The sequence below is a fragment of the Miscanthus floridulus genome, chromosome 11 (assembly GCF_019320115.1).
Source record: "Miscanthus floridulus cultivar M001 chromosome 11, ASM1932011v1, whole genome shotgun sequence".
In the NCBI taxonomy this organism is placed as follows: domain Eukaryota; kingdom Viridiplantae; phylum Streptophyta; class Magnoliopsida; order Poales; family Poaceae; genus Miscanthus; species Miscanthus floridulus.
Window position 1 is genome coordinate 74896961 of NC_089590.1, and position 24906 is coordinate 74921866.

At 43.2% G+C, this 24906-nt stretch overlaps 1 protein-coding gene and 1 pseudogene across 1 annotated transcript; both read left to right on the forward strand.

Moving 5' to 3' along the window:
* The first annotated feature begins 386 nt into the window (after positions 1 to 386).
* On the forward strand, positions 387 to 6932 carry LOC136491228 (sphingoid long-chain bases kinase 1-like; annotated as a pseudogene).
* Positions 6933 to 18093: 11161 nt separating this feature from the next.
* LOC136493432 (homeobox-leucine zipper protein HOX22-like) lies at positions 18094 to 19589 on the forward strand. Its single transcript, XM_066489518.1, has 2 exons — positions 18094 to 18653; positions 18765 to 19589. The coding sequence occupies exons 1-2, from the start codon at positions 18201 to 18203 to the stop codon at positions 19110 to 19112; spliced, it is 801 nt and encodes a 266-aa protein (XP_066345615.1). The 5' UTR covers positions 18094 to 18200; the 3' UTR covers positions 19113 to 19589.
* The last annotated feature ends 5317 nt before the right edge of the window (positions 19590 to 24906 follow it).

Consider the following 24906-nt stretch of genomic DNA (forward strand, 5'->3'; position numbering starts at 1 on the left):
CACCGAACTGAGGAAGCGAGGGGCACGAGCGCTCGTGAGACAGGCATGCTTGTACTGCTGGCGGAGATGGTGAGGAAAAATTGAACGAGGGTTCCTAGAACACACAAATTATATATATGACTGTTCAGATTTGGACCAAAATATCTATGTTGAGCTTCTTTGGGTCTAATACTCGCATGACAGCTCAAATAGTCGGGTTCCCCAACGGGTAACGGGGACGGGTAAACAGGGAACGTTCCCGTACCCGCTATACCCGTCGGGTATAGATTCTTGCCCATTTAGATCCCCGCGGGTAAAGATATGATCCCATCCCCGTCCCCTAATGGATCAAATACCCGCCGGGTATCGGGTATCGGGTCCCCGTTGCCATCCTTAGGTCCGGTCCTTCCTCACAGTCACACCCCCGTGTACCGTCCCACCGCACCAGCCTCCAGCTGCTCCAACCCCCAACAGCCGGGACGCCGCCTCGTGTCCGGCACGCCATTTCCTCCCTCCCCGGCCCTCGCTCCTTTGCCTCGCTAAAACCCATCGAATCGACGCACGTCCTGACACTCCTGCTCCCCTGTCGCCACCGCGTCGCGCGCGGGCAGCGCCTCCCCCTCCCTTTCTCGCGGTCGCGGCACCCCACAGCTATCACCCGACCTCCCACCGCCACCGCCGCCGCCGCCGGCGGCCTGCTCCGAATCCGGAAGGACGCCAGTTCGATCCGCCGCTGGGAGGCGCGCCCGCCAGCCTCCACCTCCGGATCCGATCGCCCGCCGGGTGGGTTGAATTCGGTACGTCCCCTTGCGGGTTTTCGATCCGGCCGATGCTTTCCTTACGGCGGAATCTTCGTGTTAGCTGGTGCGGTTGGTGATGGATTGCTCGTCGTCGGCTTGTTTTTTAATTTCTCCCTTCTGCTCCCCCTGCTTCGAGTTTGTCTGGGGACTCGGTGCTTGGCGATTAGCGACCTGGTGTGCTGCGCTGCGCGTGTGGCATTTTGAACCGTGTTAGACGAGATCTGGTGTCAGTAGTTCGCAGATGCTTGTGGCGCGCTGCGTTGTTACCTCTGCGGCTTAGCACGTTCCCTGTCCCTGGATGCACTAACAGTAGTAGATGTGTTGATAGCGTCCCAGGTATATTGTTGCTCATCATCTGATCTTATTATTTGATAGTGCGCATACTCATATGTGTTGGATAAATGGTTGCCATTAGCATTCAATCCCTTGCGCCTTGTGGATTATTAAAGATATCATCGATATACTCTACCACATCTGCTTCATCGTTAGATATTATGGGTTTGTGTTCCTAGAACTTTTGTGCAGTCAAATGCTTCCTCTGATAATAGTTTACCAAACTGTTGCCCCCATAGCTTTTTTATGGCCCATCTTTGATGTTGGTATCCCAGGAATGGCTGCAGGGGAAAAAAATCAACTGATCCCTTGGCCATTTTCTTTAGAGATTAGAGAAAAGGTCTCCCTTTCTGTATTTTCATCGAAAACAAAGCGAACAAAAGTCTTAAATCTCCTAGATCAATTTCTGACGATGGCAGTTGAAAAGCTAAGCATGACGGCCTAATAGCTTGAGTGCTGAGCTCAAGATTTCAGATTGATATTTGTATGATACTTGGAGCAGGAATATGCATAGTGACACCCTTTTTCACAGTATGGAGTATAAAAGATGAGGCACACACTTACATACCAAAAGTTATTACTGATAGGAAATCACAATGTTCTTTTTGCTGAATGTGCTTCAGCAATGCGATTGGTCAAGGAGGCCGCTTTTTTTTTGTGCGTGGGAATGAGACTCACTATGTGGCATTATATATTTACCAGACATTTGCATATAATAACTGTTTCCTTTAACTGCAGTTGACTTAATTATACTGACCTTCTCGTATGGCATTGGAGCCGTGATGCCTCATCCATCTCTAAAGCTGTATAAAATTCATTGCTTGGATCAATGTTCTGAAGTGCTGTCTAACAGGCAGAAATGGATGGAACCGAGCTTGAAAATCCTACTTCTAGAGGCTCATCCCAGAAATCTAACCGACGTTCTAGTATTAGGCGTTCTCAAAAGTCAGCTGGACAGCATTCTTTGACCAGTACTCAAGAGAAAAGAAGCAAATCGAAATCTTCAAGGCAGAAGCACTTGGTTATTGACGACAAAGAGGCTAAAAAAGGAAAAAACCATGCCCACAAAATTGATGTGGCAGATGAGAGGTCCAATTTTCTAGGTTATGAAGTGTATGCTGGAAAGCTGATTTTTGATAAGAAAAATAGAAGTGCAAGTGATAATAATCAGTTACCATCAAACGGAAAAGCTGATGCAATTGATGCTAGACTCACAAGTAAAGCTCTGATCTGGGGCAGCTCAGTACTCCTCCTGGAGGATGTCGTCTCTGTAAGTTCAGACAATAACATGTGTCTCTATTATTAATTAGATCTGTTTCATCACTTTACTGATATTTTGTCTCTGCTTATATTTTGGCAGGTATCATATAATTCGGGAGTCAAACATTTTACATTGCATGTGTACCCAACTAAAAAATCTTTATTTGGAAAGACACGCAGAGTTCAGAAAGACTTCTGCTTTATAGCCTCTACCCTTGACGAGGCCATTTTGTGGGTGACATGCTTTGCTGAACAAAGTATATATGTTAATTTACTACCTCGCCCTGGAGCATCTAGTATCAATCAAGACTCAGAGAATCCCCTCAGTGAGTCTTTATTCGACCAGCCACCGATTAAATGCAAATCTCCGCAAAGAGTACTTGTTATATTGAACCCTCGATCTGGACATGGTAGATCAAGTAAAGTTTTCCATGAGAAAGCCGAACCTATATTTAAGGTACTTTTGATGTCTATGCATGCAAATTGCAAAGTATAAACAACTGGTGGTTTGAGTAGCTACGTTTAACTATTTTTCTGATAAAGTTTCTTCTTGAATTTCTAATGAATTTCCTTTTCCAACTTGATGTTGCTAAGCTTAGGATATACTTGTTCATGGCTTGGTTGCCACTTGTTGGATATCTTCTATAATTTCAATTTGTGCATGTGTGAACTGAAAAATCATAGACATCTGTTTTTGTGTTATTGAAAATATATGAGATTGCCACATCGACAGATTGTTAGTCTCTTTGTCCTCGTGCGACTCTGCAGTAATAATTGGTAAGCAATGGAAATAATGAATGCTACATTGGGACTGGAGTGAAAGGTTGTGTTTGATTCATTATGCAATGACCATTTAGTCTCACTCCTCTGGTAGTGGAGCAAAATTTACTGTTCTAGAAAAAAATAGAGCAGTAGCCAGTTACAACTGCCTATGTGTGGCATCGTCATCTCTTGAGAAGGAATATAAAATGTTTTTACAGATGCATATTGTATGCCACATTTGTGTTACTAGCTTGAGAAGGGCGGGCCTGGTGCAAGCGGTAGAGTCTTACCGCCTGTGACCGGAAGGTCCCGGGTTCGAGTCGCGGTCTCCTCGCATTGCACATGCGAGGGTAAGGCTTGCCACTGACACCCTTCCCCAGATCCCGCACAGAGCGGGAGCTCTCTGCACTGGGTACGCCCCTTTATTTGTGTTACTAGCTTGAGTTAAAATCTTTGCACTTTTTCTGCTTTACTGCATACATATTTTTTGTTGCTACTTTTAGCTACTACTAATTCAGTGATAAAATTGATGCAGCTTGCAGGTTTTCAGATGGAAGTAGTTAAAACTACTCATGCTGGGCATGCAAAATCTCTTGTATCTACATTTGATTTCAGTGCATGCCCTGATGGTATGAACATTAATCATGTAGATATGTGAATTATCCAATTCCAATGTAGAGACAACTGTTTTAACTGGTATTCCCTTAATGATACCATGAAATTTTTGCAGGAATCGTGTGTGTGGGTGGTGATGGAATTGTGAATGAGGTTTGACTTTGCTATTCATATTATAGTTTTTTTAGACGGTTCATATTATAATTGGTTAGGGATAATTATGTTATTTGCTAGCTCATTATTTATAGCGCTACAGGTGCTCAATGGTCTTCTCATTAGAAGTGATAGAGCAGAAGCTGTATCAATTCCAGTTGGAATAATTCCTGCTGGGTCTGACAACTCACTTGTCTGGACTGTTTTGGGAGTTAGAGATCCTATTTCTGCATCATTATTAATTGTTAAGGTATTCCAAGTTTCAAGTTTTTTGTCAAAGACTCCATCACTATCATTACTGTTGGTGTTTTATGCCTACTTCCTATATGATAGTGTCAGCAGTATTATTTTGCTTAATTTTGATTTTGTTCAAATAAGGCTGCTACTAAATCTTGTTCTCATGAGGATAAATTCCTTCGTGACAGGGTGGCTTCACAGCTCTAGACATCTTGGCTGTCGAGTGGATTCAATCTGGGCAAATGCATTTTGGCTCAACTGTTTCATACTACTGGTTTTCTTAGTGATGGTAACCTCTAAGCCATTTATTTGGATCTCTCCAGTGTTTTCATTTCTGATTATTATTATTCTGATGTGTGTTGCAACTGTTTTTACTGGTTATTAGATACTAGATTTTACCCTTTTGGAGAATACCATCGAATCACATGTGCCTTAACTAAATACTAGGATCTTGCCTTTGCTGTGGTTATTTAGTTACCTTTTTGCGATTTATATGTGGAATGCAGTTGTGTTATCAACTGCTAGAGGCAACTCTTATATAAGTGTAACATCATATCCGATTAGCTAAGATGCCAGTCTGGGAGAAATCTGTTTTTAGGTCCATTCTTAAATAAATATGTGATTTGACAGCATGCATATTTTTAAGCCTGTTATAAATTAGCTTTCTTTTATAAAGAAATTATATAGCATTATCACTTATGACTATTCTTCATGCCTTTCAACATCTGAGTACATTCGTAATGAATAATTAATAAAAATCATTTATCTGAATTGGCCACTCATAGAAATTTAGTGTGTCCGTCCACTTTCCAATGTTGGCATCAGTGAAAAATTGAGGACATTGTGAAGCTGAAATTTTCTTACTACTTTGCAGTCCTGGAACTTTCTGAGAAATATCAGAAGAAATTTGGTCCTCTTCGATATTTTGTGGCAGGAATACTGAAATTTTTGTGTTTGCCTAGCTACTTCTATGAACTAGAATATCTTCCTGTGTCAAAGGACATGGCCGGGAATGGAAAAGGTACAGGTCAAGACAAGACCTACTTGTCCAATGTCTGTACTGATGTAATGCACAGCAGATCAAAGAGAGAAGGAATTCCAAGAGCCTCCAGTTTGTCCAGTATTGATTCTATTATGACTCCGAGTCGGATGTCACTTGGGGATGTTGATACATCAGGTAGTACAGTGGCAAGCACTGAACCATCAGACTACGTACGTGGTCTCGATCCGAAAGCAAAACACTTCTCTCTAGGGAGAAGTAACATTGTTTCAGAACCTGAAGAAGTGCTACACCCTCAACCACATCATGGATCATTCTGGCCAAGAACCAGGTCGAAAGCAAGGGCTGAGAGAAATTCAGTTGGTGCAACATCTACTAATGACACACGGTTGTCTTGGGCAGCCCCATCAATGCATGATAAGGAAGACATTTCCTCAACAATATCAGATCCAGGACCTATTTGGGACTGTGAACCAAAGTGGGACACCGGGCCAAAATGGGATAGTGAGCTAACTTCGGAGCCTGACCACCCCATTGAACTTCCTGGACCACAAGAGGACGTGGAAATGGGAGCACCAATGGAACTTGTTCCAAATTTGGATGAGAAATGGGTGATTAGGAAAGGGCACTTTCTTGGTGTCCTAGTATGCAACCATTCATGCAAGACGGTGCAAAGTCTGAGTTCACAAGTTGTTGCACCGAAGGCCACCCATGATGACAACAGCTTGGACTTACTTTTAGTTGGTGGAAAAGGAAGATGGAAATTGCTGAGATTTTTCATACTTCTGCAATTTGGTCGCCATCTCTCTTTGCCTTATGTTGAATATGTGAAGGTATCTTAACTAATCTTCTCAAGCCATTTGCCCATTCCTTCCTTTTTTTTTTGCCCTAGTGTTTGTTTTCCTTTCTGACTTTTGCGTGAAAATATATACATAGAGGTGAGACTAATCTTATCATATTATCTAATTGGGTATCCTCAAGAACTTTAAACTGGATCAATGTCATGTAATTTTGCATCAACTTTGGCATGTTCTTATGCATTCTAAGTAGGCATATTTCCACTCTGTATGTTTTCATTCCTATTAAGGGTGGGGGGGTATCTTATGATCAACATGTCCCAAATGAAACTAGTGAGCTTGTCAATGAAGTTGTAAGATGTATCTTCCACACTTATTGTTGACCTTAATTATTTGAGACCTCAAAACAAAATGCTAGCTGTTTGTTACCTGTACAGCTTCTGATGGCTATGCTGTGAGGTCTGTGTAGTACCATTATCAGCTCTAGTCATGGACCACCACTGAGAGCTTCGTTAAATAAGAATGTTTGTTTGTGAATGAAGCTGCTCTGTTTTTTTTTTGGCACAAAAGCTGGTTTTCCTAATAATCCTAACAAGAATGCTGATATTGACACAGGTGAAGTCAGTTAAGCTTAAGCCTGGAGCAAACACTCACAGTGGCTGTGGCATAGATGGTGAGCTTTGCCGTGTCAAGGGACAAGTACTCTGCTCCCTGGTGCCGGAGCAATGCAGACTGATTGGCCGACAATGTAGACAATCTATTTAAGCGCTGTGTTGTTGAATTTCATGGGGCTTGGGTTCTTTCCACTTCTAACAACTAATGTTTATATAGTGATACTTTCTGATGGTACCAAGCGTGGGTTGGTGTTGCAGATCTTGAGAGTTTGAACCGGACAAGCAATGTTGTGAGGTTTCTGTATATTTGAGGTTATAGGATGATATGTTGATTCTGTTTATTTCTGTTGCGTTTGCTTATATATTCAATAGAGTTCACTCCCCTTTTGGTGCGGCGGGAAGTTTGGTGTTTTTGATTGCCCTTCAGTTCATGACTTCGTTTCGCCAGTAATCGTGCAAAGTGTACGCTTCGTCCAATACGTATTACAGATAACATGATTTGACTGGATCTTAATTTATTTGCTAATAATGCTTGCTTGAACGAATAACAACTCTTAGTCCAAGTTGAACTTATATATAAGTATTCACTTTGATAGATTGTATATGTCAGGATGTGCTCCGAGCTGGTACTAAATTCAGAGCATGGTAAAACATCACGACAATATCAATGGGCAGTATCCTATTTTGTAAATTAAAACACATGAGCACGGTAAACATCACGACAATATCAATGGGCAGAGTCCTATTTTGTAAAGCAAAACACATGAGAAAATCTACTGAATACTGAAATGAACCAGAATTTTCAAACAAAAATGTTGACCCTTATGTTTCTCACTGATAGTATCAGGATACCTCGTCTAGCACATTTAATAATTTTTTTAATTGGTTATAAATCCACGCGAGCATTTTAGAGTACATATATAGCAGTAAGATTATTACATATTCTTTTGAGTGCAAGCCCTTCGAGCTAAATCAAACAAAAACATCAGATACAAGGATGTAAACGTTGCATTGAAAATTGGCGAACTTCCATTCCCACATTCATCCTTGAGTGTAAACGTTGCATTGAAACTTAGCAAATTTACATTCCCACATGCATCTTTGTGTGGATGTATTTAACTACCATTCTCAAAAATACAATCACCGAAGTTTATTGTACCCGCACTAGTGATTTTCCATGAACACCGTATTTCTCATGTGTGCACCGGAGGCCAAAAACTAGTTGTTGGACGAATGGACGTCACCCACTTTTTTACCTATGATCAGAGTTTAGTTATAAATAACATGACATAAACAAATAGACGATTAAAATGTAGTTTAGAAGACCGTGTAAGTCAAATCGTGCTTGTGAACTAGGATGAAGAGAGTTTGTTTCTTAATGAACCTAGTAATAAAACTTACAAAGATTTTGATTTAAAAGCAAAACTAGTGGGTAGTCTTACAAGCAAAGCAACCACTTTATATATACCACGTCGAGAGTGGGAAAAACCGAAATCGTGGTGGTGCACGAGTTTGAAACACTTACGTCTAAAATTCTTGTGGCCTTTATTTTCTACTCGATGTTTCTCTGCTCCTGGCAGCGCCGCCGACAGCAATTTCCAAAACATGTGTTGGAGATATGTTTCTTTAATACGCAACGCCTCCTTGATTGGAAAAAGTTGCGCCATCATTGGAGGTCAAACTAAAAAAAATGGAACGAGAGGGGATACCGCAATCAAGCAATCTGGTAGGACCAGCTGATCAACTACGATAAAATTTTAAATTCTGATGATTAGTGCGATTTTTATGTAGAAAACATGGTTAGTGCGATTTAGTGCATGCAGTGCACTAGTCACTAGTGCAGTGCAGCCCTGGGTCAGGTGACCCGCCAAACTATTTGATGCTCGAGTGATTTTCTCCTTCCACTCAGGCCTCGTTTAGATGCTGAAAAAATTTCAACTCGATGAATAGTACCGCTTTCGTTTTATTTGACAAATTTTGTCCAATCGTGGATCAACTAGGCTCAAAAGATTCATCTCGTGATTTCCAACTAAACTGTGTAATTAGTTATTTTTTTTACCTACATTTAATACTCCATACAAGCGGCTAAAAATTGATGTGATGGAGAAAGTGAAAAAACTTGGAATTTTGGTGGCATCTAAACAAGGCCTCACTCGATTTCGTGAGCGTTCGATCTTTGATCGGTTGATCTCGTGTGCTCCACATGGTCCCCCACCTGCCCCCCTGCACCGCTGGTACGCCTGGTCGTGTGGGGCCTAGGGTGGCAGGGTGCGGTCGGGCGCCTGCTCCCGCATGCTGCGCCGGTGCCTGGGAGCATACGCCAACAAGTGCAGGTGAGTCAGATCACAGTGTATGCAGGACCTGTCTTTGTCACCTCAAGTCACCTAGCGCCTTGGGTATCTACACGTACACAGATTCATTTGTTTAGTAGGCGTCGGACCATATTTTATTATTTCTTGATGTAAGGCCTCGTTTAGTTCGCGAAATTTGGATTTTGGGACTACTGTAGCACCTTCGTTTTTATTTGGCAAATAGTGTCCAAACATTGACTAATTAGGCTTAAAACGTTCGTCTCGCAATTTCCCACCAAACTGTGCAATTAGTTTTTCTTTTCATCTACATTTAATGCTCCATGCACGGCCGCAAACATTCGATGTGACAGGTACTGTAGCAACTTTTTGGATTTTGGGGTGGAACTAAACAAGGGCTAAGTTTTATGTTCAATAGGTGTAAACTGATTATTTGTACTCCCTTCGTCACCCAGTATATCTGTCATTCTCGCTTCCTGAGAAACAACTTTAACAAAATATATATTAAAAAATATTATTATTTATGGTACATAATTAGTATCATCGGAAAGATCTTTGAATCTAGTTTTTTAATAAATTTATTTAGAGATACAAATGTTGCTAGTATTTTCTACAAATCGAGTCAAACTTGTGGCACGAAAACCGAAAACGACAATTAAATCGGGACAGAGGGAGTATGTGAGAATGGTCAGAATTACTCGGACCTATCTGAATAATTTTTTTTGGTTTTTCTTTTGATTTTCTGTATGTTTTATTTGGTTCCTCTATGAAATTTTCTAATTTGGCTTCCATAGAAATAATCTAGCTATTTTTTTGTTTTCTTTGTTTAATATTTTTTATTATTTGAATTTTTTGTTAGTCTGATTGAAATCAAATGGTCATGGGAATCAAGTGTTGGTCCAATTGGAAACAGATTCGCTTTCTCTGTCCCAATCGAGTGTTCGGCTGCCCTCAGGGGCGGATCTGCCAGGGGGGCTGCCGGGGCTCAAGCCCCCCTACCCTGACAGCTCCATTGGAGCCCCCTTAGCCCCCCTATGAATTTTTCAGCCATTAACAACAGGGAAGAAGGTGCTGGAGTGCTCCCGACGGAGGTTGAAGATGAGTTTCGAGTTGAAGATGAGTTCCCAGCCCCCCTAAATGTATTTTCTAGATCCACCACTGGCTGCCCTATAGCACTCGGGTGTCAGCCGGCTCTGAAACACCCGAGCGCCCACTAGACACTCCTTTTGTGTTTAGGTGGGTTCAACTGGTGTAAACTAATTATTCGTAAATGGGAATGATCAGAATTATTCGAAAAGTTATCTGGTTTTTTTTACTCTTTTTATTTTCTGTATGTTTTATTTGATTTGCCCTTTGAAATTTTCTAATTTGGCTTCCTTAAAAATAATCTGGCTAATTTTTTTGTTTGTTTAATATTTTTGCATTATTTGGATAATTTTTTTGTTCATTTAATTTGGATCTAACGGTCATCAGAATCGAGTGTTACCTGGGTTCAAAATACTCGATTTTGGGGCTGTCAATAGAGTGTTCCTGCCCTATCCATCACTCGGGTGTCCATGCACCTAGAAACACGCGAGTGCTGATTAGACAGACCCAATAGAAAACGGTCAGAAAACATGTAAACCGTTCCGTTGCATTTTCGAATTTGGTATTTAGTATTTTGTACCAAATTTGAATTTATCTAAAAATACAAATTCGAGCGAGTCAAATATAGAAAACGATGCGGCCTGATACGAGATATATTTCGACGGTTTTTTCCCTATTGGCAGGGCATACGTACACTAGTGACTTGTGACACTTGAAATGACAGGAAGAGACTAAGTGCATGTTTAGTTGCACTTCATTTTGTAAAATTTTTCAAGATTTTCCGTCACATCGTATCTTTGGACGCATGCATGAAGCATTAAATATAAATAAAAAATAAAACTAATTACACAGTTTAGACGAAATTCACGAGACGAATCTTTTAAGCCTAATTAGACTATGATTGGACACTAATTACCAAATAACAACGAAAGTGCTACAGTACCATTTCCCAAAAAAATCGCCAACTAAACAAGACCTAAAATTGATGGACACAGTGTCGCACTACACTACAATCGTCTTGTTCACTTAAACTACTTATCAGCACGGTTCAATGTTTTTCTTTCACAACCCAACAGCATTGCATGGCTTATCAGTCGGAAAAACCATGGGACCACAAGGGCGAGTATCTTCGGTAAAGCTTCGGTGGGTCATGCATGGCAAGTTGCATGAACACGATACAAGAGTCATCCAGAACAGCTTTCGAAGAGGGTGATAAGCCGGGGGTGACATCTCATCCAATCCAAAAAGGAAATTTGAAATTCTGCATGTCTTCTGGCCATCCCAATCCCAAGCAGCTACTAATTCATTTCTGCATCGACATGGACCACCCGTAGTTAAGGGGGCGTTTGGTTGCCCGCACGCGCCGCGTCCAGGCTCTGCTCATGCGAGCTCTGTCTGTTTGGTTCCCTGTTCGAGGGTTGCCGCCAGGCCAAGGTTGTGCAAAAGGTGTCGTTGGGCCTGGCTCTCCCCATGCGGATTTTTTTTAATTTTAACATTTTTTGGAAACTAATTTTAAATCTAACATGGTCGGATTTTTTTAAACTAACACTTTTGGCCGCGCCGATTGCCCACAGGGCTGACGTGGCGGTAACCGGGTCCGCTGACCGCTGACGGGGCAGGTCCTGCCGCGCCACCGATCTTGGCGCGGCAGTGCCGCGCCACGGAGCATGGCGCAGCTGCGCAAAATAAAACCCCGCTGCTAGTAATGCCTGCCCGAGCAGCAAGCAAGCCTAGCCGCCGCGCCCGCCGCCATCCCGGAACGCGTCGCGCCGATAGTGGGAGTTATTATAAGTATTGCTTAACGTAAAGTCAATAATGAATTTGTTTCTATATTTTGTTAAAAAAATTTACGGCCGAATAGAGAATTTGATAAGCCAATGATATTTTTGGCCCCATATTGTAGGATCGGCGGCGACGTGACCATAGACCCCCACTTCCTCGACCTCTCGCGCAAGACGCCGGCCACCGGCGTCGAGATACCCCGGGACTCCCGGTTTCCAAACTAGTTGCTACTTAATCTCGCAAGCAGTGATGACGCGACGCATTGAAATGGATATGAAGCAAATAACATAAGTTGACAAGCTGTCACATAACATTTTAATTGGTTTGACATAAGTTCGACATAACATAACCAACTAAGCCTGCAAGTTTCGGACGCCAATAATAGTTCGACCTAACAAACTAAGACCCAGGAGTGTAAGGATCCCTCGGACGCATTTGTCTCTTCAGATTTGTTGGCAACACATTGGGAGTGTAGCCAACGTCGGTGTGGTCATGTTGCCGGTGCGTACGGCTCGTACCCTGCAAGTATGTGATATGCATGATTACTTAGAATTCTTTGTGATCGTTAGTTCATATAGCCTACGTATTTAAAGAAACTACCTTTGGTAGTACCTGTGAGGCTCTTTGGGTATCAAGCGGGGCACCACCTAGCTGAGACATACAGATCTTGTCCTGCGGCAATCTTCCCACTGGTCGTCGTCGTCATCGTCGTCCTCCTTGTCTTCGGTTACAGGGTCCTTGCCAGCGCTATGATGTGGTGGTGTACGCACCGCGGAAGTGACACCTGTCATCTGCTGAGAAGAGCCGGCTGGTGTCCTCAAAGAGGCTGAAGACGTGGCACCCGACTGCGTCGGGAGTGGCGGTTTCTCATAAGGAGTGTCCATGTAGCTCAGCTTTTGAGCTAGCTTTCTGCAGCTCTTCTTCACCTTCTGCATAAATAGATGTTAAAGTTAGTGCATTTCCTAAACGCATATACACTGAACAAACATTTTCGGAACGGACAAGTTTATGTTTACCTCCATAAAAGCCGCGAGAACGCCTGACCCCAGCCCTCTAGACTCATGAAGCCGATACGCTGCTTCGTTGGATAGCCTTGACAATTGTGTCGCCTAGGTATAGAAACGCGGTTGAACAGTTTTAGTATACATACTTAATACCAAATGGATAACAAATTATACCATTTAAGTATCTTACCACGTATCTTTGTAGCGGGGCTCTCTGTAGTTGTGTGTTCTCTCTAGTGGCAACGTCGTACACATCTTCGATCATATCTTCCTCCGAGTCCTCGTCAATCGCTTTCTCAGTGTACGGGGGCTTGATATGTGTCCTCGTAGACCTGTGAAGCCAGCGCAGGTACTCATCGAAGGTGTGCTGGTCGTGTGGAGGACCCGCATGAATCGGCTGCCGTTCCCTGGTCTTCCACAAGTGGATGTGCACGTTGTGTGTCACGCGCTAATCCTTGGTCTTATACCTTTTCCTACGGTCATACCTACAACAAAACGATGTTAGTTGTACCACACACACCTCTGAATTATAGATCTGTTATTAATCGATAACTCACTCGTGCAATCCTTGGTTGGTGGAGTAAAGCGGTGGTGGGCAGCCTGTCATTCTTCCAAACTGTCTGTAGACCCTAATGGGTAAGTGAATCTCAACCACGTGGAAGAAAATAAGAGGGACGTTGCAGCGATACTCGTCTGACTCGTCCCTAATGATAGGATTGAGATAATACTGGAGCTCCGGAGCATCCCAAGAACACCAATGCACCTGAAATTTCGTAATTGAGTTAGGTTGTGATATAGTATAGATCGAACAAAACACATGTATGATAGTAAAGAGAGCGTAACCTGGTGCTGTGTTAGGACGTTGAGACCGTCCGTGTACTCCATGTACTTGCGCCTCGCATTTCCTCTAACTAACTCTGATTCCGTCCAGATAAACAGAGCTGTAGGGAGTGTATCTTACCCGTTCCATTGCTGCATTGAACATGATAATGAATTAGCCATTAATAAACTCATCATATGTAACCATATCGAAGAATATAATGAACCGAAGTACTTACCGATAAACTAGTACTAAGTGGCCTCCCAACGGACCATCGTTCCCAACACCAAACCTAGAGTAGGTACGAGCAACCCCCAAGGTTCGCGTACACTGAGGTGCGATGGCAGGCAACGCATAGCTATCGATATATCCATGCCAGGACTGTGCTGCCCTAGCTATACGCCGCTATGTTCTCCCATGGCTGGCGTAGTATGTCAAGGAAGATCCAGCTGATGGTGTTGCCCAAGGCGTCTGGGAAGATAAAAGCACCAAGAAAGTACCAGAGCCAAACTCGAGCGAACATGTCGATCTGAGCCTCCTCAGCCTGTGGGTCCAAGTAATTAAAGCGCTCCGTGATCTAGGACGACGAAACATTGGAAGTTTTCCTGAAATTTACCAAACAAAATGAGACTCAATGGCTGCATGAAAGCAATGCAAGTATTAAATAAGCTTCAATTTCTCACTTATTTTTCTTAGAAGCCTCGTCATCCGGTGGAAGAAAGCCAGTAAACTGAGCCACCAACTCCCTCCAGTGATCATTGTCAACTATCCCTGTCATTGAAAGTCCCCCCAACCGAAGGTTAAAAATAGCCTTCACGTCCTGCATGGTCAAGGTCATCTCGCCACAAGGTAGGTGGAACGTGTGGGTCTCAGGCCTCCACCTGATATAAGAATAGAACGACTGTTACTTGCCTCAAATTTGTTAAAAAAAAATTTACGTACAAAGAATGCACTCGCACCTGTTTACAGCTGCAGTAAGTAGTGTTGGGTCAAGGGGGCGGAAGACCATGGTTGACAACACGAACAAGCTCGAGGAAGCCAGCACGCCGTATGTACGGCGCATAACGCTCGTCCCACTGGTACGCCTTGGTGTGCGTGCGGGGCCTCAAAGGAGGCAAGGCCACCTCTGCGTCGTTGTCACTCAAGATATGTGCTCGGTGCTGGTCGTCGTACTCCACCACAAGAATGGGGTACAACGGATGCTGCATGGGTGGAGTCATCCTGTTATAAATTGATAAAAAAACGTTAGAGTATTCAAATTTACAAAATTCAAATTAACATTATGTAGCATTGCAAAATTTGAACTACTTGTTATGCAATACGAATTCAATATGAAAGCACATGTATATATTCAAAGTAACATTAACAGATATATCACGCACTTGTAACATAAACAACTTCACTACGAAACTTTATGAAGTCATCAAAATCGACGTATCACGCACTAGTAAGTACCGACGTTTGTAAACTAGTAGGTATACCTAAAATCCCTAACTAAATAACTAACTATAAACTAATTAATAAATACATAATCAATCCCTAAACCCAAATTCCTAACTATACTAGAACACACAACCTCGAACCTAAAAACTACCTACATAAATCACAAACAAATTCACTAACCTAACTATCCTAAATCAGTAAGTATCCTAAATTTAACAAACTATCATAAATCAATAACAATCATAAAACCCTAACTATCCTAAATTTCTAACTATCATAAATCACTAATTATCCTAAAATAATAATAATCAAAATAACATGAAATCGAAAGGGAGGTACCTTAGGAGCTGACGGCCTTGACGCGCCGGCGTTCGTGGCGTGGCCGGCGTGGGGGTTGCGTGGCAGGACTGGCCGAGCACGGCGTGGGCGGGCGGGGGCGGGCGCTGCGCGGCAGGAGTGGCCGGACGCGGCGTAGGCGGCCGCGGGAGCTGCGCGGCGGCGGGGTAGCGGGCGGCCTCGCTGCGGGGTTTTATTTGGCGCAGCCGCACCGTGCTCCGTGGCGCAGCACTGCCGCGCCAAGATCGGTGGCGCGGTAGGACCTACCCCATCAGCGGTCAGCGGACCCGGTTACCACCACGTCAACCCTATGCCGCGCCACCATGCATGGCGTGACATAGGTATTTGACCACGCCAGGACAATAGGCGTGGCCAAAAGTGTTAGTTTTTTTTTAAAAAACCGACCGTGTTAGATTTAAAATTAGTTTTCAAAAGCGTTAAAATTAAAAAAAAATCGAAATTTTCTCCGTTCCTGGCGAGCCTGGCTGGAACGGTGCGAGCGCGCAAGTGCGAGTGCGCGTGCAGGCGCCAAGGCAAAAAAATCACTGCGGCAGCTGCTGGACCAGCCAACCAATCGCCGTCTCCCTTCAGCCTGGCCGGAAGGAGCCCATCCTACAATCACGCTCACATGCATGCGTCGGGCCTTCGGCAAAGTTGTACCTACAAACTTGGTATATAGTACCATTCTCTATTATAGTATTTCGTTTGTATTTGTAAATTATTGTTCAAACATTGACTAATTAGGCTCAAAAAATTCGTCTCGCAAAGTTAAAGCAAATTGTGCAATTAGTTTTTAATTTTGTCTACATTTTGTACTCCATACATGTACCACAAGTTTGATATGACGAAGAATCTTCTTTTTGCATAGTGCACTTTTGCACGGAAACGAACCAAACGCCCCCTAAACCAGGGACCTGGCTTGTGCGATCGACGCTGCAGCGCGGCGCAGAGAGGCCCCGCAGCCAGGCCGCCACAAGCAAGGTCTGGCCACGCGAGCTTCTGATCCTCCACACGCCAACGACACCGACGCGCGCGGTCCAGAACAACCCCGAGGCCCGCGCGCGCGACGCTGACCCTGGACCCGCGCCACCATGTGTCCGCTGCTGCGCGGCCAGGAGTCGCCGTCAGGAGCGGGTCCGGCGCCGCGCGGGCCCCCTCGTCCCCCTCCTCCTCCTGCTCCTGGTCCCGGCCCCCACCAATCAGCCCGCGCTACGCTTCCCCTGCATTAACCCACCGCACAACTCACCCTTGCCGGTCGTCGCCCGTGATTAATCGCGGTGGTGACCCGGGGGAAAGCCACCCCCAGCTGCCGTGCCCGCGCCGAGCAGCGTGGCACTGCAGCGTGTGCGCGCAGCGGGGACGGGTCTCCTCTCCTCCCCCGGCACGAAATCTTGGGGCGCGCGCGCCGCGGGCTTGCGAGTTGCGCGAGCGGGAAGGATCACCACGTCCTGTTCCTCACTAGCTAGTAGCTACGTAGTAGTCCTGCTGCTAATCATTCTTCGCCGCGGTTTTCTGGTCTTCCTTCGCGAGGGTTGCCGAGTTCGCTTTGTACTGTTGCTCGAGCTGATCACTTTGCGGCTCGAGGAAGAAACCACCACCAAGGCCTTTTAACCACGTAGCCGTTGCGTAGGCAGCTGAGCATCCCAGAGTTCAACGCGAAAACTGGTTGTTAATCGTATCGGATTACCACTTTATAACTTACCTGATCTGCTAGAACACGCATGGGAAGTTTGGAGCGACCACGAATCCATTTTCTTCCGGGAGTGAAACTTTCGCTCATGGATGGATACATCGAGATAAGCCTGCTCCCCGCATGCGGTAGCTAGCCAGCAGGCTAGATAAGCGTACTTATCATCTATCCTATCTAATCTTCTTTAGTTATCCTGACGTTTTTACGGCCGGTACACACCGCGCGCCTACCACTGCCGGTAAACGCAACACGACACGGGCGAACATGAACATGCTTTGGCACACACCGCGCGCGCGCGCAAGACGCAGAGTGGCCACCGACTGGAGCCGAGTCGCGGCCCCCGGCCCCCGGCCCCCGCAACGGGACAAGCGCGGCGCGCCACCTCGACGACCCTTCCGGAGGAAGCCCCTGCACACCTGGCGCCGGGTGACGGCGACCGCGTGCGGCACGGCACGGCACGCCCTTCCACCGGACCACCTGTTCCAATTGCGCCCGTCTCCGTCCGCGCCTGGCACACCACACCACCTCGCCCGCCCGCGCACACCTTTCCGCCGACCATTGGCCCGCTCGCCCGTCCTCCCGTACCGTATGTGCACGCGCACGCGCGATTCCATCCAGTTCTTTCGCTCGTTCGTTCCCCTGCCTGACCCCCTCAGCCCCTTCGATCGGGGCGAGGGATCCCTCAGTTGGCTTCGCTTATAAATTATATTTTTTTTTCAGTTAACGAATAATATTTTTCTTTTATAATAAATCAGTCAATAATATTTTTAGTCATGACTTATCAATCAAACAAACAGGACAATATCTGGGGGCTTGTGCTGATCGCACGCGACACGTGTCGGGTGCGGATCGCGAGGCGGCCGGATAACCATTGGACGACGGGCCACACGGGCCGGATTCCGGACACTTGGACGGGAACGGGAACAAAAGCGGCTTTGCTTGCCTGGTCTGTACTGTGGTCTCACGGCGCGGCGCGGGCCCTACCGGTTTCTTTAGCCGCAATCGCATTTTCGCATCGCCGGACGTGGACACGTAACGCCGCGCGCCCGGTATAAAACGGGACGGGTGCCCGGAGTTGTAGAAGGAAGGGAGAGCGAGCCGCCCGGCTGGGAGAGATAGGAAGAGCACACAACTACTACTACTAGCTAGGATCCAACGATCGGTCGATCGATCGACCAACATGGACAGGCCAGACCACCACCAGCACAAGTTCTTCATACCGGCGCCGGCGCCCATGCAGGTGCCGCAGCAGCCACAGCAGCAGCAGCAGCTCTGCGTGCCGATGATGGACGAGCCGCCGTCGTCGTTCTTGGCGGGGATGGGCGGAGGCGGAGGTGGGCCGTCGTCGGTGGCAAGTGGGGAGAGGAAGCGGCGGTTCACGGAGGAGCAGATCCGGTCGCTGGAGTCCATGTTCCACGCGCACCACGCCAAGCTGGAGCCCCGGGAGAAGGCGGAGCTGGCGCGGGAGCTGGGCCTGCAGCCGCGCCAGGTGGCCATCTGGTTCCAGAACAAGCGCGCCCGCTGGCGCTCCAAGCAGCTCGAGCACGACTTCGCCCTGCTCCGAGCCAAGTTCGACGACCTCCACGCCCGCGTCGAGTCCCTCAAGCAGGACAAGCTCGCCCTCACGACACAGGTAGTAGTTGTGAACCTCCGCGCGCGATATCTGATTCTCTGAACATATAGATTGATCCATGACTGATCAAGTTTGCCAACTTTTTTGCTTGGTGCGTGCGTGCATGGCCAGTTGAACGAGCTAAGCGAGAGGCTGAGGGAGCGGGAGGACCGGGCCGCGGGCGGCGGCGGCGGCGGCGCGACGACGGCAAGCAGCAGCAGCTGCAACGGCTGCGGTGGTGAGGCCGAGGCGGAGGACGACAAGAGGAACGTCGTGCTCTGGTGCGTCAACAACATGGAGCCGCCCGAGCCCGAGAGCTGTGTGCTCGTCGGGTCGTGCGCGACGCCGGCGGACGTTTCGGTGGAGTCCGAGTGCGACGACCACCACCTTGACTACGGCGACGGGTTCCCGGAGTCCTACTGCGCCATGCCGGAGCTGTGGGAGCCCTGGCCGCTTGTGGAGTGGAATGCGGTGGCCTGAAATGGAGAAGCTAGTACATAGGCTCAAGGCTTGTGTGTAACGTACGTGCATGGCGCCATGGTTTGCCATGGTGCTCTCAACGGAACAGGAGAGAATGGGCCGCTTTGTGCCAATGGCGGATGGGGCCGGGCAGTGGGTCGGGGGTTCGGAGCGCGATCGAATGAAGCGAGGCAACCTTTGGAGGCAAATCACCCAATGACATTACTGTTTTCGATGCTGCAAAAATCAGTGGTATTTGTTCAGAGGCGCCCGCGGTGGTAGTGAGTTGCACGGCTTGTTGCAGCTTTTTGTATGCGTATGCATGCCTGCTTGCCAAGAGTATTCTGTAGGATTCTCCAAGCGCGTCTATTATGGCTACTGTACACTAGTCAATCAACCTATGCTCTCACACGGGCTAGAATTTTAGGAGATATAAATATTATGTACTGTTTAATAATCTTTTCATTTTAAATTATGAGGTTTTAACTTATTTAGATATATTGTTTTTACTATATGTATATAGACAATACATCTAAGTGTATAGAAAAAATTATGTATTTAGAAAACTACGTCTTATAATTTTGGAATGGAGAGAGTACATCTCACTAATAAAAAATTACCTATACTAAATTGTAAGTTTTTCTTTGTTTATTTTCTAACATAATAGATATAATAGATACTTTGTAGTCTACATCTAGTTATCATAAACTCATTAATTACTAATTTTTCAAGAAACTTTCATAATTTTTTCTTTGCATGACACCTCTATATATTTTAAATATGAAATTACTATGAAACATTACCATTAATCATGGTGGCTCTTGTTGCATCATGTATATTCTAAAGTCATGAATTTAAATTTTGTTTTTTTAAATTTTATTCTTATTGATTGCTATGGATTTTTTTCTCTCTCCACAAGTTAAGTTGAAACTCTTGTGCTTATTATATCTTTCAATAACTCGCCTTTTTGCACTTCTTTAAAATAAGAATTTTAGGTCATAGAGTATATTCTTAAGTACTTCAATAGCATAAACCACTATTTGAAACATGCACCATATCGCTTAAGTTAAGTCATAGAGCTTGAAGTGAGATTTAGTACTAACCTCAAGAGAATTTTAATACTTAAACCTTACAATGCTTGACTTTTTACTCTAAAGTATTTTTAAAGGCCCAGAAAATATAACCTCCAGTGGTCTCCCACATTGCTTAAGATGGTTGAATTTTCCTATCAAAGAATTATATTTGCAGTTATGATTGTACTATCAATACAAACATATCAATCATTTTAGTTAAAATACATAAATATATCTAAAGTAACAATCTACATAAACTATATGTCATGGTTACTAATATGGTTCTAAATAATTTTTTAGTATCATTAGTATACGAGTTGTTAATTAAGAAAATAGTTTTTAAGTGATGAAACGTAGCATATGTATTTTATTGCTCATACATGCACGACGTGTATGCTTACTTTAATTAAATATTACTATATTAATATTGATAGAGGTTGGGTAATGTAGAAACATATATATGCTATTGTTATCTAAAGAAATTTGTTGTAATAGGAAATGTTGATAATTTAGATGTAGATTTGAGGGGGTATTTAATTTTTCTAATAATGAGATGAAAAGTGACTTATGTAATCAATCATAATAAGAGGACTCCATGCAAATTCAAATTTAGGTCTACTTTAGATCATGTTTCTTAACGACATATGCAGGTAATATAAATTAGAGTCATAATTAAGTTAGTTTATATTATTTTACACAATAGCAGAAGTAGATAATTATTTAGAAAATAGAATAGATCCAGTAGCTATTGTTATGGTGATTAGGTTATACTTAATCGATGGTAAAATGTTTCTATTTTTTATGAAATTTTCTACGATCTATCTTTTGTTTTCCTATCAAATCTTGAGAGGATTAACATGCAGAATCCAATAGGGACCTCTAGTTAGAATTTATAGTAGTTATATTTTTTTAGTGTGATAGAGTATGTATTTAGTTAAAATATAGTCTTAAGATATATAAACTCTTATCCTTTTTTGATTTCATAAATCTAAAGTTTATCTTTTAACTTTAATTAAGTTGTTGCAATTTTTTCACATGTTAATTAGAAATTCTAGTATTCTTTATCTTTTATTAAAAAAATTAAAAAGAGTCTAGGTCCTAGTAGTATTGTTTTCCACATAAAGAATTGTCTTTATCTTTTATTCAAAAAATTATTATTAAAAAGAGTCTAGGTCCTAGTAGTGTTGTTTTCCACATAAATTGAAACTTGGCTTGCATCCCGACACTAAACGTGTTGAATTTGTTATATTGCAGGAATATGTGTAGTATTATTTATATTTTATAGAGTGCATAAAATTTAATTGATAATATTGATATGGCATACTATTTTAGTAAAGACATGTACACTATTTAAAATAATAACTTTTAAATTTATTATCAAGGAGTATTAATATAAAGTGTTATTGCTACATGGTTTGTCAAGTGAACATTTTTTCTTGTTTCACAAGTTGTTAAAATAAATACTTATTCTAATATATACATGTTTAATTGATATACATACATGGTGGAACATAGCATTATGATTATTTTATTTCACGATTATAGATGCATTTAGAAATATATATATATATATGTATATGTATCGTAATTTATGAATATTGATTTATTTTTTGTAATAATATATTACTATTTATGTGTAGGTTTTAGATATTTTTAATTTATTTTTTATAGTGGCTATGGTACATACAAATATAAAGGTAATACCTTATATCATCTTTCACAATGACATGTATGAATATGTTAAATGCAAACTTAGAATATTATTTTGCATTATCTTTCATAGTAATAAAGGTTGATAATTAATAAATTCATTAGGAGGTATTTTAAATTATCTTTCATAATGGTAGACGTGGGTAACTTTTTGAAGCCTAGACGTGGCTAATTTAGATACAAAGTTAGAGGATTATTTTAAATTATCATTCATAATGACTAAGTTGGTTAATTTGGAAGCAATGCTAGGGAATTATTTTAGATTATATTTTATAATGGCTAGTGTGGGTAATTTAGATGCAAATTTAGGGAGATATTTTGAATTATTTTCATAATGACATATGTGTGCAATTTATATACAAATATAGGAGGTATTTTGAATTATATTTTATAATGGCAAAGATGGGTAATTTACATGCAAAATTAGGGGGTTACTTTATGTATTTTTCATAATGGCAGTGGTGGGTAAATTTCTTAATAAATTACAATAGATCCAATAGCTATTATCGGTGATGACGTTGTAGTCTAGAAAATCAAAGGCTAGATGTTTCTGATTATTGTGAGAATTTCTAGGATTTATCTTCTTTCTTAGTGCGTCTGGTGAGAATTAACGTGGTGCCTCTGTTGGGGTCTCTAATTAGTAATAGTAAGATTTTAATGTAGCCCTGATAGTCTTTTTGCCAAATCATCATCTCACTCTCTATTATTTTGTTTGGTTCGTGGAATAAAATGAGTAGATCCATCATCACCTTATTTCTCACAAGCTAATAATTAATACTAGTATATAGTACAGGGGCGGAGCTACGTTGTGCCATCGGGGTCGGCAGACCTCGACGACTCGGCTAGCCCACATGTACTCTACGAATTTTTACCGGCGCAGACCCCGGCAAAAAAAATAATTTGACCCCAGCGCACCAAACACAGCAGCTGGCAAGCTGCAGTCAGCCCGGATGACAAGCGCCCACTAAAGTAATAGCCCAGTTCATTGACGTGCATCAAGCACGGCTGGCCTTTGCACCGATTGATGGTTTAGTTTCTCTCTCTACTCGCTCCTCCTCGGTCCATATCCATTTCGTGTCCTAGTCGTTTTAGAGCTCTCGGGTTCATGATTTGCAGCTTATATAATTTAGGGAGTGTTTTATTATTAGAAAGTGCTTTCTATTTTATTATTAGATTATTTTTTAATTCCTCTCGATTCCTAAAACCAAACAGAACCTAAAAGATCTTCGCCACCACCGACCTATGACGAAGTAAACTTCATCGATCTGCTCATGCAAAAAAAAAAAGATATTGCAAAAAAAATCCTTGTGGGACTAAAATTTGATTTTGTGAAAGTGGTTTATTGGAAACTATTAGAGATGACCTTCATTCTTCTCCCAATACCTTTTTGAGAGTTGAAAAACACTATTTTTTTGAAAAAAATAGGGTATTCTTGGAGTTGCTCCAAGTACTGTATTCGGACCGACCCGGTAACATTTTATCCTGGCTTCGCCCCTGATATAGTATGAGATCATTCTACTAAATTTGAGGAATGAACTCATGATGTACCACTCATCTGGAATGAGTTGATTCCTCAAACCAAAAATGGTAATTTTCGTTTAACTTTCTGTTGGACTTCCGGAACTAAATAATTAGAATGTAAAAACTATCTAAATGCATACTTTCGGTTGCCTTTCGGAACTATACAACCCGAAATTGCACGAATAACAAGAGGATCACTATACCTACGAGGCCAAAACGAAGTTCTTGGGGCTCAATAGCTAATGGAGTCGGAACCAGGACCCGAAATTTCACGACTCGCAAGAGAATCACAATACCTACGAGGCCAAGACGAAGAAGTTCTTGGGGCTCAAAACCAAATGGAGTCGGAACCACGACCCCAAATTGCATGACTAGGAAGAGAATCACAATACCTACGTAGCCAACACGAAGTTCTTGGGTCTCGATAGCTAATGGAGTGTTTAGCTTGAGGAATCAACTCATTCTAGATGGGATAATGCATTATGAGTCAATTACTCAAATTCAGTGGAATGACCTCATTCCTCTTACTAGTAATAATTATTAGCTTGTGAGGAATAAGATGGTTATGGATCAACTCATTCTATTATACAAACCAAACAAAAATTACATAGCGAGATGACGATGGATCACTTCATTCCACAAACCAAACGCCCCCTAAGCAACTTTCACAAAGTTCGTCTAACTTCATTAGCTCTGTCAAATGTTTATGTTTCCATATAGTTCTGCTTTCCATAATTCCATGTCATCATTTAACTTTTTATCATGTCTTGGAGATCCCAAAAATTTCTTTTCATGATGAAAGTTTACAATGTTTGAACTTCTTGAATCATAAATACGCCTATAGTTTGAAATGGGTGTGGTATTAATAACCTAGCTGACACGAAGCTATCTTTTTACGGCAAGAAGCCATTCTATAAAACTCATGTGACTTAGCTGAAATGTAGTCCCACTGACTGGTGATTTCATTTTTTAACAAGTACTCAAATATATTAGCATTAAAACCAGAGTGGCGAGCACCCGAGCACGCTCGCATTATGCTTCGTGAGGAAACAAACACGTTCTTGGACGAGAAAACGTCCCTGTTGCACACACCGCAAGTATTCCGTGCGAACACCTTTGGTTTGGGGGGCTAGCAAAGTAGCAAGCGCAAAACACTCGGCTCGTCCGCTCGTGGAAGCAAAAGCAACACCCATCGACTTTTTTCGTCTCGTTCTTTGCCGCTTTGCGAATCATCACCTTTCACTGTGCAGGGCGCGAGATAAAAAGGACAGGAGGGGAGGCAAGTATGCAGCCATGAGAAAGTTCTGGACTCGTAGCCCCGGTCCCGCCTGAATGGGTGGCCAAAAGGAGTCCCCTCGGACAGTGTCAAGACAGCAACATCAAAAACTATTTTGCCAGCTAAGCAAGAGGGCGAGACAGATTCTTGAGGATTCTCAGAGTTTTAGCAGATTATTCCGTGGACGTGTGAGATGGCCGTATTTTTGGAAGCGTTTCGTCAGGGGAAACGGTGT

What these genes read in the sequence shown, in the direction of transcription:
- LOC136493432 (XM_066489518.1), top strand. Translation starts at nt 18,201, where the DNA reads ATGGACAGGCCAGACCACCACCAGCACAAGTTCTTCATACCGGCGCCG. An exon ending in AGCTCGCCCTCACGACACAG is followed by an intron (nt 18,654 to 18,764) that starts GTAGTAGTTGTG and finishes GTGCATGGCCAG; the next exon opens with TTGAACGAGCTAAGCGAGAG.